Source organism: Ochotona princeps, chromosome 4 (genome assembly GCF_030435755.1).
Source record: "Ochotona princeps isolate mOchPri1 chromosome 4, mOchPri1.hap1, whole genome shotgun sequence".
In the NCBI taxonomy this organism is placed as follows: Eukaryota; Metazoa; Chordata; class Mammalia; order Lagomorpha; family Ochotonidae; genus Ochotona; species Ochotona princeps.
The window spans coordinates 92,685,902-92,701,669 of record NC_080835.1 but is presented as its reverse complement, the minus strand read 5'-3'; the positions used below and the strand labels follow the sequence as shown (position 1 = coordinate 92,701,669).

At 41.6% G+C, this 15,768-nt stretch overlaps 1 protein-coding gene across 1 annotated transcript in view; it reads right to left on the bottom strand.

Annotated features, from left to right (window-relative positions):
* Window positions 1–15,768, bottom strand: part of LOC101520095 (tubulin-specific chaperone cofactor E-like protein) — a 162,311-nt gene that overhangs the window by 28,318 nt on the left and 118,225 nt on the right. The window contains exon 18 of the mRNA XM_036493823.2: window positions 7,777–8,338. Coding sequence (XP_036349716.2) covers window positions 7,777–8,338 — 562 coding nt within the window. The remainder of the gene's footprint in view (window positions 1–7,776; window positions 8,339–15,768) is intronic.

The window sequence follows — 15,768 nt, the reverse complement described above, 5'->3', positions numbered from 1 at the left end:
TCTCTCTGTAAATTTTCCTTCCCAATAAAAGTAAATAAATTTTTAATGTCTATCTTGATTTGATCATTACACTATACCTGTACCAAGACACCACAGAGTATTTCAAATGTATGTACAGGCGAGAGCAAGGTTTTGATATAGATTGAGTGAAATTTAAACTGATGGAGCATAATTAGCCAGAGTGAAGCAGAAAGGACAGTTTCCAGGAAGTAGAAGCGGAGAGGCTAAGAGCAGTGGGGTACCTGGAGACCTATGGACATGGGGAAGCAGCAGAGACAACAGAGTGGTGTTGCAGTGATCAGATACCCCAGCAATGGTCAGCTGTTAGGAACTGGTGATCAGAGCTGTACTGGTGACCAGGAGGGAAGGGAGCTCACTAGGAGATCAGGAAATAAACTCAGGAAAAGAACTGCCTGTCCTGCTGATTTGTTTGAGTGGTAGACCCCAAGCAGCAGTGCAGGTACAGAGTGGATTTCACAGCCCAGACCCCCACCAATGCCACATCAGGTGCCATTTTGTGCACTGTGGCAAAGGCTAGTAGGACTGGGCAGACAACAGTAAGCCCTGCAAGCACTAAGCCAGGAGTGATCTCATTTCTGATTGAGCACATTGCAGTGGCCCCACAGGAAAAACAGTACCAACTTGGCATCCTACTGCAGCCAACAAACCTAATGGTCAGCAGACCCAGAATAACACCAATGTATGTCAGGCACCATTTTGTGCACTGTGACAAAGGCTGTGGGACTGCAGGGGCAAGAGTGAGCTACACATGTGTTAAGTCAGGAGCAAACTCAATTCTGGCTCAGTGCCATGGGGACCATGGTAGAAGCCTAGCACAAGAGTCCAGTAATGAAACTTGCTAGAGGGATACACAAGTGATTGCCACAAAGAACTGGGTACCAAACACAATCAGTAAAATCGACCTGTAGACCTGTGGGCAGCACAGCATAGAAACCAGCACTAAGAAGAAGAATCTGCTGGCTAAAAGTGCAATGCCCAAGAGCAAAAGGAGAGGCAGAGGCACAATAAATATTACTGAAGACTCCACTGCAAAGGAGCAAACGCCTTTGCTAATCTCAGAGTTAACTGAGGAATATATTGAGCAAATGGGGGATAAAGAATTTAGAAAACTTGTTAAAAAAAACTTTATATCAACAACAAGAAACACAGGAATTCAAGGAATATGCTATACAAGAAATAGCAGCAATGAATCAAATGAAAGCTGATATGGTAAAAATTAAGAAAACAATGGAGCAAATTTAAAATACAATGGAAAGCCTCAATAATAGGATGAGTGAGACAGAAAAAGGAATCTCAGAATTGTAAGATATTTCTTGCCACAATGGGGAAACAAGCAAAAAGCTAGAAGAGGACCAGAGTCAAATGAAAAAAAAAAGTTTTCAAAAATTAAAATAAACTATTAAAAGGCCAAATATGAGAGATATGGAAATTCAAGAAGGTACAAAAAAAGACAGTGAAGATGTATTCAATGACATACTAAATAAAAACTTTTCTAATATGAAGAATTGAGACACAGCATATAGGAGGAGCACATATTACCAATAAGATTGACTAACAGCAATCATCACAACAATGCATAACAATCAGCAATCTTCAATCAAACCTGAGGAAAAGATCTTTAAATGTGCAAGAGAAAAAAATTAACTGACATACAGAAAATGGCAATTAAAATCATAGTTGACCTCTCACAGGAAACTCTACAAGCCAGAAGAAAATGGAATGACATATTCAAGATTATAAAACAGAGAAATTGTTAACCCAGAACAAATTACTCAGCAAAGCTTTCCTTTGTCTTTGAAAAATAAATACATTTCTTCCACAAAAAGAAAAGCTCAACGAATTCACTTTTTCCAGACTGGCCCTTCAAAGGATACTCAAAGATGTTTTCTTGACAGAGAAAAGAAATAGCACCTAACAAAACCTAAGGCAAAAATGGAAAATATCCCAGTAAAATGACAGCAGATGACTAAGTAAAATAATGAAAAATCCATTGCTAAAATGACAGGACCAGATTACTACCTATCCAGAATAATCCTGAATGTAATGACTTAAACTCATCAATCAAGCATCATAGTTTGGAGCACTGGATCAAAAGACAAAAACCCATCTAGTTGTTGCCTACAAGAGACACACATCACCAACAAAGAAAGGCAGAAACTGAAATTGAAAGTGAGAGGATGGAAAAGGATATTCCAGGCTAATAGAAAAGAAAAAAGAGCTAGCATAGCCATTCTTATATCAGATAATATAGACTTCGACGTGAAAAACATTAAGAGAGATGAAGAAGGACACCACATAATGATCAAAGAATCCGTTCAGCAAGAAGACATCACCATAATAAATGTGTGCGCACCAAATGCCAGGGCATGTAGCTAAATGAGACACAGATTAATGAATTTAAAGGGAGAAACAGACTACAATATAACAATAGTGGAGGACCTTAACACTCCATTAACATCAATGGACAGACTGACATGACAGAAACTCACCAAGCAAACAACAGAGTTCACCCAGACACTACAGCAAATGGACTTAATTGATATCTACTAAACATTTCATCCTTCAGACTGAGAACACACTTTTTTCTCATCAGTACATGTAACTCACTCCAGGATTAACCATGTTATAGCTCACAAAACAAACCTCAGCATCATCAAAATTCTCCCATGTATCTTCTCAGACCATCATGGAGTGAAACTGGAGACCAATGATTCAAAATACCTCAGAAGATGTGCAAATACCTGGAGACTGAACAATATGCTACTAAATGAACAGTGGGTTAGAGAGGAGATCAAAGGTGAAGTCTTAAAAATCGCTTGAAACAAATGAAGGCATCAGCACAACACATCAAGACTTAGGGGACATGATCAAGGCAGTCTTAAGAGAAAAGTTCATCTCAGTTAAGGCTGATGTTAAGAAATTAGAAAGGCACCAAGTAAACGAGCTAACCACACATTTGAAGGAGCTGGAAAAACAACAGTAAATCAGTCCCAAGGTTAGTAGGAAAAAAAGAATTATCCAAAATAAGGGAGGAAATAAACCAAAGAGAGATCAAAACAACAATACGTGAGATCAATGAATCAAAGAGCTAGTTCTTTGAAAAAAATCAATAAAATGGATTCCCCACTAGCCCAACTAATAAAAAAAAGAGGGAGAAGATATGAATCAATAGGATCAGAAACAAAAAAGAAAATACAACAACAAATACCTTGGACAGCCATAGAATAATTAGCAGCTATTACAAGCAACTATGTGCCAACAAATCAGAAGACCTAGAAGAAATGGTTAGATTTTTGGATACAGACAACCTAACAAAAGGCAATGATTCATCTAAATAGACCTATAACAATGACTGCGATTGAATCTGCAATGAAATCCCTCCCAACCAAGAAAAGCCCTGAACCAGATGGCTTCACTGCTGAATTCTACTGAATGTTTCAAGAAGAACTTACTCCAATCCTCCACAAGCTATTCCAAACAGTAGAAGGGAGGCAATCTTTCCAAACTCTTTCTATGAAGTCAACATCATCTTAATACCAAAGCCAGCTAGAAATACAACAGAAGCAAAGAACTACAGACTGAGATCCCTGATGAACACAGATGCAAAGAACCTCAAGAAAATACTGGCCAACAGGATCCAGCTGCACATCAGGCAGATCATTCACCTGTATCAGGTGGGAGTTATTCCTGGTATGCAGGGATGGTTTAACATTCACAAATCAATAAATGTGATCTACCACATCAATAAATTGAAAAATAAAAGCCATAGGACCATCTCAACAGATGTAGAGAAGGTATTTTATAAAAACCAACACCAGTTCATGCTAAAAACAAATGTATGGACATTTTAGTGTTGGTATTTTACAAAGCAAAAGAAAGACCCTCTCCACTGCAATATGGCAGAACAAACCTTTGGTTTCGTCTAATATTTTTCCATTTTCATATTTTATGTCCAATATTTGTTCTATCTGTGTTTTTCTTTCATAGACAATGACGGAAAGACTTTGCTTCTTTAGCTCCAGTCTGTTCCTGGGTCCGTACAGTTTGCTGTGTGATGTGTAACTTGTTTCTGTGATTGGACCTGCTGCATCCTAATTTCTTTGTCATGTTTGGACCTGTCTTTAAGGTTTCTCATCTTCTCATCTTGGTCTTTTTGTTCCAGCGCCAGCATTAACTTGTTTGATTTTTACTATTGCCTTGCTGAAACTTGTCCCATATGTCAAAATTAACAGCAACTTATGCGCTGGCATACATGGTAACATCCAGAAAGATGGAGTATGTTTTTGGCATTCTTTGTCATTCTTCCAATTTTTTCAAACAGATTCTATTTTTCTAACCGTATTACACACTTTATTAATTTATTCTTGTGATTACTCCCTGGCACCCAAAATGTTGCTGAGAACATGGTAGATGCTTAATAAACACATGATTATTGAAAACAAACTTTCAAAGTCCTAATACTTATTTTTTGCTTGCCATTCCCCACAAATGAAGTTCTGAGATCTGTGGAGTGATTAGTGAATTCTGCATCTGCAATTACACTGTGTTAGGACTGACACATCCAGTTGTCTGTCTTCTCATTGATGCCTCTCTGGTCAACAGAATGAGCAGACTCCCATGAAATGCCATCTAGTATCACAGAATAACACAGCCACTTTGGACTTATCCTGAGATGGTATTGAACCCTGCCTCCACTGTTAGCTAGCACTATCACAGAGAGCAGGCTGTTTGTTCTGACTCTAGTCTCTTCTGTTAAATGAGGACAATAATGCCTCCTACATCCAGCTCTGGTTAAGATAACGAGAGATACAATTTAGAAAGATATCCATATAGTGCCTGATACTTGTATATCTTCTAGTAATGGTAGTGGTAGTAGGATTGGTAGAAATTAATTTTTAAAAATTATTCAGAGGGAACAAACTGGATGTATGAAGAAGTCATACCAGACATTGGACTCAGGAGTCTGAAGTACCAAAAAGCACCTCTCAACAAAGAGGCGGTGGTCACGGCAACTAACTTTGACCTCTTATCACTCTGCAAAGAGTGGGTCTCAAGGGATAGAGAGGCCAACACTGAATAGCAGAGAGTGTGCTATCTCTGGAGCTCATTTTCAACTTACACAAGCCTCATTCCCTGGAAAGGTGACTTTAGTTCTGTTTTCTCTTCTAGAAAATGGGATTATTCCTCGTGTTTGCAGAGTTGGTGTGAGGAATAAGTGAATCTGTGAATCCCATTTGGAACATTAGTAATGCTAGAATGAGGCCATTACTTGACCCTGTCCACATGGGAGGCTGAGATTGAATTCCAGGAGCCTAACTTCATCTTGGCCTAGACCCCGCCATTGTAGCCATTATGGGAGTGAGCCAGCAAATGGAGAACCTCTCCGTCTCTGTCTCTTTCTGTAACTGCCTATAAAATAAATAAATAAACATTTTTTTTAAAAAGTACTGCTAGAACGTAAGATGAAATAAGAAGCAGTTATTGCTTGATTAATTATTTTTTTCTCTGACCGTACTAGAAGTCATTTTAAGTCTCCCATTAAGGGACTGAAAACTCAGCTGTACAAAGATTAGGAAGGGTTAGTAATTAAGGCAATTTACCTCCGTCTCCCTCCCAGCCTATTTGTTCAACTTGTGTGACGAGGTTTTCTAATGTGTTTATAAATAACATAATTGAGTAATAAATTATTCCACTGATAGGGACAGCCAATACTATTGAAAAACACCCACATTTCACTGTGTTCTCAAAACACACAAGTTCCACAGCTTAACCTCTTTTCTCCTGAAAGCATCATTTCTGGTGTCTCAACATCTGAGAGTTAAATTAGATTGATTTTTAGCAGAATGGTGCGTGTGTGTGTAGGAGGGTGAATGTGGTGTGTGTCCTGCCTTCACTTCTTAGAAGTTAAAAGTCCAATCATATCTGGCAACAGACAGCCACATACAAGCCAGATGTCTGTACTCACCCATCTCTAGGTTGGTTGGTTACCAGTAGAGGTAACACAAAGATAAGAAACAAAATTCATTTTTATCTTCATTTTTCCTAGCTAAGCTCCATGAACGTGGGCTGATTTTCCTCAGACTTAGGTTTGGCTTCCCATGAGTGACAAAGATTGAGACCACTTACCTGGAATGGAAATTCCTGGCAATAGCAATGTTCAACAAAACTAGAGCAATGACTTTTGGCAATCTCCCTGCTAGCCCCTATCCCAGCCATCTGCAGAGAGCATTAAGACTCCATACCTGGCTATAAGGAAAGTGGGAATTCCCTGTAAGAAATCTCAAAGGGAAACAGACCCAGTCTGTCAAAACCCCCTTCCTCACCATGTACTAGGTGGAGAGCTTAAGATTCAGAAACTAGTTTACTGATTTAGAAGGAGAGCTCCCTCATCCTACCATGCTGACCCTGAAGAGTCCAGAGCTGCTCTGTAGATTTATCCAGACTTGGACTCTTTTTATAGGCATACTCATTTTACTGAAATCACCAGAGGTCAATTTGGACAGCGGCCCCTGCTGTCACCACCTGCCTTACGTCTCACTTGGGACTCAGCCTGCATGAAAGCTTTCTTTGCTTCCATCCCCTCACATTTGCATGAATCCAATGACTGTATGTTGGATGTAGGCTGATAGTGGACCACAGCACTATCTCTGGATTTCCACCCATGCTTTCCTTTTCTGAGATGAGAATGGGAGGCTGTCTCCAGGAATACTATCATGTCACTCACTTGGGGTTGCAAGTATTCAGCAGCTTTTGTTGTACAGTTAGGACCCTCATCTCCAAATAAAAAAAAATTTACTATAGTTAATGAGATTGAGATGGGAAAATAGACCACAGCAGGTTAGCCAAAGACCAACAGCAATTTCTCCTCCAAACCTTTTCCAGTTCTCATGTGCTAAAGGCAAGCAAATTATTCCACCAGTGTAGAGTAGGAGTTGAGATTTTGAGGTTAGAAAGCCAAGTCTTGACTTTTCCATGGAGATCGTATGACCTTAAGCAAGTTATTTATCTCCATTGAGTCTCAATTTCTCCCTGATCAGTTGGATAGAGAAGAAATAAGGATAAAATGTTAATAAAGTCTTTAGCACCATGCTTGGCTCCAAGAAAGCCATTAATAAACTAATGCCACTTAGTGTGTGTAGAGCATAAGTGGTATAGGCAGCACAGTCCTTGCTAAATAGAACGGAAGCAGAGACAAGGAGAGAAGGTGAATGGCTCCAATGTCACACTGATATTTCAGGGCAGAGTCAAGGCTAGAATCCAGGCATTCTAATTCATCTCTAATGCTCACAACATTCTTCTGTTTCCTAAGCCCAAAGACTAGGATATAACCTATATGAACCAAACACAACACACTTAAGAGAGATCATGAAATCACTTACACAGTGGTAGTCCCATGAGATTCTAGAACAACTGAACTAATCAACTCCTCCTTCATTAGCCTTTTATTAGCATTTTACTGACACTTGCTAAGAATAAAAGTTATGTATGGTATGATGTGCTTTATACATGTGATCTTCGTCTTCTTATCAAAACCCATGAAATACATATGTTGAAATGGGGTATCAACCCTCTTTTACAGATAAAGAAATGGAGGCACCAAGGGGCTACTTAACCACTTTCAGATAACAAACTTAACTCTACAGTGACATATTCTTAAATTTCTCTATTCAATTTGTTGAAACTTGTATGGAGTTTGTGCCCACATCAATTGACATCGAGGGGAAGCCAGAAAGAGAGATAATGAAAAAGACTCACAGCAAGATGTATAATTCCTCCAGCCAGTCACTGCGATCCCCTGGGTCTGGCAGGTGCTGGCATAGTTCTGCAGCCAGCTGCAGGCGGTCTGAACTGCACCACCATCAATACATGAATCAAACAGGCAGTTCTTGTAGAAGAAGGTGGGGTTGACTTTGCTGTGACACTTGGAGAAGCCAGCGTTCTGGCTGGGAATCAGGCTGCACAGTTGCTGCACCTTGGAGAAACCTTCAACCTTATTGCAGGATGGACAGCGGTCCCCACAGCCCACTTGGCAGAAAGTATCCCTCTTCACCCAGCTCTGCCCAAATTCATTGACACTCAATGCAAGTAGACCCATGGGCATCTCCAAGTCATCTTCAGGGTTGCCATTGTAGCGGCCGCACAGTCCATAGGTGCTGTTCTGCATGCTCCGAGGGACAGTGATGGAAAGAAAGGTCTTCCAGTCGTACACGACCTTCAGACCAAAATCAGTTTCCACCACCACATGGAAGCCAAAGGAAAATATATTTATCTTCCCTTGTCCCAACTTCAGGGGCAGATACAGCCGTTCATTGTTGACCTACAAAAGAAGGAGAGTCTTGGTGGGGAAATACAGTTGATCCAGACATTTCCCAACAGTTCCAATTCTTCTCAAGAAAGACAAGTCCCAGAGGGGACTTAGGGCAGGTTGAGCACAGTCTTCGCATGTTGGTTGTTTTTGTCAGTCAACTATTATTATTAGGACTTGAACAGACCTAAATGACTATCTTTTGTACACTAATATACCTATTCATTTTGGTGCCTTCTGTTTACATAGCATTATTTCCCCTAGGAGTTCAAATTGTTTTCTCCAAGGTAATGAGAGGGTAATAAGAATTCAATTAAGGTTTAGACTAAAATACCCAACTCTAAAACTCTTGTGTTTCTATTTCCAGCTCTGCTGTAGATTTATTTTAGGCAAGCCCCAATTTATTAATTCCTTCAGGATTTTTTTTCCCGTTGAAGGATGACTTCACTTTGCTGTTCCCTCAGCCTGGTATGCCATGCTTCACCAGCCAACATTCATCTCATCCTCCACAACATCATGTCCTTTGTAAAGCCAGATTTTCCAAGCCCAAACTGCTGGTCAGAATGAATCACTCCTTCATCTGGGCAACAATAACTTGTTATTTATACTTCTCTTTTGTTATTTGGCCAAGACTAAGCCTATGCATCCTGAGATTGAAACATATACCACAGTCTGCCTTATATTATGATTAGCTGCATACACTCTGTCTCACCTACAGGTTTATGAGCCGTCAGCAGCCACATTTTCTTGATCATACCTACTGTACCATGGTGATCCCCCAGGTGACTGATACTGTGCCTCACAAAGAGCAAGCACTTGACACAAGTTTCTCCCCATATTTTTAATTTCAGACAGCAAGGAAATCCCTTAACATCAAACTCCAGAACTACACCGCCCTTCAATTGCTTTGATTCAGATGGGTCACATCTGATAGCCTGTGGCTGGGTTAGTACATGATGGAAAGTAGAGACAGCTTGCTGGTTCCTGGGAGGTGAGGGCAAAAGGTGAGCAAGTCTCTTGAGGAAGAAGAAGGTGTTTCAGGATTACTCTCTGGCCAGAAATCCTTTCCAATCACCTCTTTCTTTTATCTTTGGGCTGATCCCTCTGCTTACCCCACGGCTCCTGCTGTAATGCAGATTCTTGAGCCTCTTCATCTGGACTGTTGAATCACCTCCTAACTTGTCACTTTTGCTCAAGGATTGCTCTTCACCTCTGTTCACTCACCACTGTCAGTCCAGAATTTTAAGATGCAATTGAAATTGACAAACCCAACACAGAAGGCATTTTCCAGGGCTTGGGCAAATGTCTCACTTGCTTTTCACAATCCATTGGATTTTCCAGGATTTGACCTCACCTCTCAGACCCAGCCACAGGTCTTTCATAGCTGAAATACTCAATAATTTGCTGTTCTAACTGAACCACATTGTGTCATTTCTCCCTGTCATTTCTTATGTTACAGCATGAAGATTTCTGCCCCCCTGCCCTGCCATTCCCAGTCACCATGACACTGAATGATGATAAGTTCAAAGCTTGATTTGGGTCAATGGGAGCTACTTGGCCCAAAGGGTTATGAGCCCCTGCTATAAACCATCCACATCAAGTGTAACCCATGGCCGATGACTAGGCAAGTTTAGGGACCAATTCAATGTTATAAGCCATGTATTAGATCTCCCAATATCTCATACTAACCATAAATCTCTGACTTCTACCATGCACCTTCTGAACTCTCTTTCTCTGTTGCTTTTCTCAAATTTCATGCTCCCCTTACCTTCCCAAGCAACCCCATCTCAGACATTACTGCTAGTGAACCTTAGGTAAGACAGCAAGAATGACCTTTCCTCCAGCCCACTCTCCATTAGGCAGTGCTCTTCTTCCCAAACTCAACTGTCTCCTCTTTTACAAAAATTCATGCAGGAAGAATTCATTCATCCATCCAGTAGACATCATTCTGGCACCACCATGTGCCAACAGGCACTGTGTTTAATGCTGGAAAAAAGCAAAGAAACTTTCCCCCCCCTAGCAGCTCACAGATATGTGGCAGAGACTGAAACATAAAGAGATAATAACATCACCTGATAAGGCAGCAATAGATACAAATAAGTGCTCAACACCAGGCTCCATCTGGAGACAGCATCAGTAATGTCTGAAGAAGACATTACCCTTACCTGGTCCCAAATGATGGGTGGAGGTTGGCCAGACAAAGAGGAATGTGAATGAAAAAAGCTGAATTTTGAGAAAAGGGCTCAGCCCAAGCAAACACCTAGATGAGAGGAAAACATCCTGATAAATATGAAGAATTGCAGCAATTTAGTGCTGCTGGAGCATAAGGCATGTCCTTGGGAATGGTAGGATATGAAGATGAAAGTGGGGAAGGACTGCACCATGTAGGGCCTAGTATGCCATATCACGCATGGCATAGGTCCATGAGATTAAGCCTGAAGTGTACTCACTCATTTTTCAAAAAACAAAGTCAGTAATGATCTTAATAAAAGAATTTTTGATGGAACACAAAGCCAGAAGTCAGATTGCCGAGGCAAATGATAGTTGAGAGATGCAGAAGCAGATATGGTTTGGCTCCCAAGGGATAGAGTCTCATAGAAAGGGATCTTATAGGAAGAGAAAAATTGAAGACATAGGGGTTAGGGGAGATGACAGAACATCAAGATCCCAGAGAAGGCAAAAAGCAGGATAGGTATGGATGGAAAGTCATGGGGAGGTGAGGTAGGAGAAGAGGTGCTGAGTTCTCTGTGCCTGGAAGAATGAGAAACATGCCATGGCACCCCCCCTGAGTGTCAGGATGTGTTGATGTGGGGAAGAGAGGGGAGATACTACCAAATGAGCATGACTTTCTCAGCCAGGAGAGCCCTATGCAAACACAGCTTTGACTTAGCAGCTCACAGAGGGAAAGAGTCATGGAGACCCTGTCCTGCCCTGCAGCCTCATAACCAACCAACTAGAGGCAGTTCACCCCAAGACTGACCTATGTACCTCACTTGGTTCCCAAGTTTCCCTTCATTCCATATACCTTACTTCCTTAGCATCATGTAGGAAGCAACACCTTGGGGAAGGAAGATAATGAGGGTAAAGCTAAAAGTCTTGCAAGTTTGGTCACTGCTAAAGCCTGAGAACAGAACATCCTTCAACGCAGAAAAAAATTAAAAATTAAGCTACCCTCAACATCAGTGTTCTCCATCCAGGCAACTCTGTCCTGAATCAATATCTCTCTCTCTCTCTCTCTCTCTCTCTCTCCCCTCTCCTCTCCTCTCTCTCCATAATGAGAAACAGAAGGAAAGGAGATTCTAAGGGAGAGGAGCTCAGAGGAAAAGGAGGAGGTTAGTGTGACAATGGAGCTTGATGGATAGGGGAGGAAGGCACAGAGAGGGCAAAAAGCGTGAGGATGGGTGGTGGAGGGATGTATTTCAAATATTTAAGTGCAGCTGACACCAGGATCCATAGGGATTGGTTCCTCTGCCTGCTTCAGATACTAAAATTTCCAGATGCTTTCCTTGTAGAAAATGCCATAATATTTGCATAGAACTTACATATTTCTTCCTGTATACTTTAAATTTTCTCTGGGTGGCTTATACTACTCAATTCAAGATAAATGCTATGTGTATTGTACTGTAGTGTAAAGGCAATAATTACAAAACAAAAGGCTCAGTACAGACATTTTTTTTTTAAGTTTTGTGGTTGGCTGAATATGTGGATGCCGAACTCATACATGTGGTACACTTGTTACATTAGAAACAAGGCTGCATTCAGAGCTTCAATAGTTTAGGTGTAAGTATGTGGTCCTGATCTTTCACAGCTCCATCAGCCAACACACCCCACCCATTACTACCCCCTTTGGTGTCTCCATTCCTGGATGATCTCAACTCTTAGCCCAGCAGATATGCATGGAAGTCCAGGGTTCAGCTCTGGGTCATCTCTTCTGGCAAGCCCTTAATGAATACTACAGGCTGACTGAGATGACGACTCCTTCTCTACACTCTCACAGGCCTCTGAGAGCAACCCTTCACATTATACTGATTTGAATTGATAACAGGTCCATCAGTCCCATGAGACTCTAAGATCTCTTAGGACAGCCTCTTGGACTTTGTCTATGGTTTGAATATGACTTTTCCCCTTCACTCACACTATATATAAAACCTCAAAGTCATAAGAAGAGGACAAATATAATCCAGTTTCAGTATTTAGGACATGGAGCCCAATGGGAGATAGTTCAGTCACTGGGGTGTGTCCCCAGAAAGAAGTTTTCATGAGATGGTTGTTATAAAAACCCAAGTTTAGGACCAACTTATCTCTCACTCTCTATTTTCCGACTTTCTGTGGGGTCCTTCCTGCTCCATCATTGCCATCTGTCTTCCCCAGTAGATGCAAAACCAAGGAGATCATCCAATCTTGGACTTAAAACTCCAAAACAGTGAGCTAAATAACCCCATTCTTCTTATCACAAAATATACATGCTCCAATATTCCACTGCAGCACTGAGAAGTGAACTAACATAAAAGCCATGCTGTTGCCTTCACTGATTTCATGCTTGATACCATCTTTCCCAAAAGTTCTCATTTCTTGGCACAGAGTAGCCAACTGTCCTAGCTTGTACAATGAGACTGAGTCAGAGTGATGCTTAGACTCTCACTCCTTTTTGATGGCCACTGGACTGACAACAGGTGACAAAGATACAGGATGTAAAGACCTTGTAATCCTGCCTATTGGATGGATGTGAAGGATGTGGCTGTGCTACAGAGAGGAGGGAGTCCTTCTCTGTTGAGCTCTGGCTCTGGCTGTGGAGGTGGAGCTGCAGGAGTGGCTCACTTTCTGTAGCTCACCCCCATAACCCGGTCTGCTCTATAGATGGTATGTTTATTTTCAGCATCCCTTGGCTTGGTGGTTTTTCCCACATCCCGAAGGACTCCTGAATGCAGAGTAGGGTCAGAGTCACAAAAGGATCCTGTGTCCCCAGAAATCCCTTCCATGTCCTCCTCCATTTCTGCAGGCACCAGCAGTGACCTGGAGCTTTGGGTTCTGCTTTGTCCTGCACTTCATTTCACACTGTTATTACAACAGCCATTATTCTTCAGGCTCACGGAGGGACGGTGACTAATAATAACATCATGGGAAAAACAAATGAAAATCATTGAATAAGCAGATCCTCTAACACATATTAATAATTCAAAGTAAGTGCTGATTCTGTCCCCCAGATCCCAAAAGGAAAGACGAACCTTTGGTGCACTCTGAGCTTGCTCTTCTCAGCAGGGCTTGTAAAACAACGTGCTTTGTTCCCAACCTGTGCACTTGGATTTTCTGGTGACTTAGAGAAAAGGGCTTAGCCACAACTTGTCCTACCCCTTTAGTACATTCCTGCCAGATGCCCACTGCTCATTAGTTACCCTGTTCTGTGAGTTCAATTGTGTTCCTTAAAACATAAGATGAAGTCTTAGCCTTCGTACCTATAAACACAATCTTATTTGGGAATAAGTTATTTGGAAATGTAATGAAGTTAAAGTGAGGAATTATTGGATCAGGGAGGCCCTAAGTCTAGTGATTGATATTCTGAAATGCACAGGGAGACCTGGACAGGGAAGGGAGATGTGCAAATGATAGAAGAGAGGCTTTGTTGCTGTGAGTCAAGAAATGCCCAGGATGGCCCACAGGCCCCGAAAGCTAGGATAGAGACTGGGGACAGATTTTGCTCCAGAACCTCAGACAGCATGATCCTACCATTACCTTCATCTTTGACTTTAGTCTCCAGAACTGTTGTTTAAACCTCATAGTCTTACAGTATTTGTTTTGGCAACTTTAAGAATTATACATGTGCCCACCCTCTCCAGATGAAGACTAAATGAGCTGTGTGATTCTTGTGGCCCTTGCCTTTAGCAATGAGTGAATCTCAGGATGCTGAGGCAGCACAACTGCCTGGAGGGTGAGTTGCCCCACTAGGGGCTCAGGCTACAGCAGAGGGAAAGGGAAGAAATATCTGAAAATACTGAGGAATCAGTTACTCTGGAGGAGGCAAAAGGGACAGTGTGAAAAAAAAAACCACAACTAAGTGCTCATGAGGATCCACTGGTCTATCTGTGCAAAAAACTGGGAAGAAATCAAAAGACGACATGTGTAACCTCAGCTATCCATATACCCAACTGTTGAAAGCTAGTAATAGGAGGCATAGAGTAGGGTTCATAATAACCCCTCTGGGGCAGGACCTATGGAGAGGTCTTACTTTCTAAGAGGAAAATCTGAAAGAGTATTGAATGTCCAGTAACTTCATGAAAATGTATCAATCTCAGGGTGGAACGCTATCAGAAGCCACATGGACACAAAGATTGATATATTTGCTTTAACCTGTGGTAAAAATTGAGAGGGAACTTGCCCCATAGGGCAGCTGCGACTCTCCAGACATCCATGCTCAGAGCCTATGTGCCTACAAGCAGTGCATCTATCAAGTCTCCAACTTGTCCCATCGGCAACTTAATCTTTCAGATCACCAAAGAAGCCACCAGAAGCTAAGATGAAAAGCACAGGGACCTTGGAAGAAAAGGTCATGATGTCATCTCATTGATTCTCTTGACATGTGTTTTGAGTATTGCCGATTGCAAATTCATCCAACATGAAGATGAATGAGATGTGGTCCCTGCCCCCTAGGAAGCCTACAATTAGGAATGAGGAAACTAAGGAGATTGGGAGGAAAATGCAATATGATTAATTCAACCATAAGTACAGGAATAAATTGTTATGAGAAGCATAGAGGAAAACAATTGAGATTCAGGTTCATAAACTCCAAAAGAGGGACGAAAATAGGCATAGAGAACCTGTTACCTTCCATGCTAAGAAGGCAGATCTCCCAATAAATGTGTAAGTGAACATAATTCTAAAAGCATGTGAGACTCTCTTTGCTGGAGAAAAAAGGTTAAGGAAATCCCAGGGATAAAAAGAAATCAGTAGCACTGCCCAGGGAACTCTTTAGTTCGGTGTAGTTAGTTTAGTACAGTTTGGCTCAGAATTTTAAAGAGGACATATACAAAATGAAAAAGAGTCCCCTTAGAGATAGATAAATGATGCAGCAGATCTCTGAGCATAATGTCAAGAAGGCCAATACCCTAAATCAGTTCCTCCAAACTGCTGGAACAGAGGCTATGGGTTTGCTTCTTAATGTTTCAAGTCATGCTCCGAGCCATGGCTGGCTCACAGCTGGGGTAGCTGTTGTCAGCCTGCTCGAGCAGGTACAAAAACTCCCTACCCCATCACTCCTTTCTTTAAGGTAAGGAAGTGTTCTTTGATTGAAATGGTGGGAGAGGTACAAAAAAAGACCTGAAGCCCTGGTGACTGAAGAGATTGCAAGAGGTTCCCTGCTGGCCTCCGATAAGTAAGTGGCTCTTAAATCTTGGTTCTCCAGGGGCTAGCAGGAAGACTGGGAGAGGGAGGAAGTCCAGATAACTGTC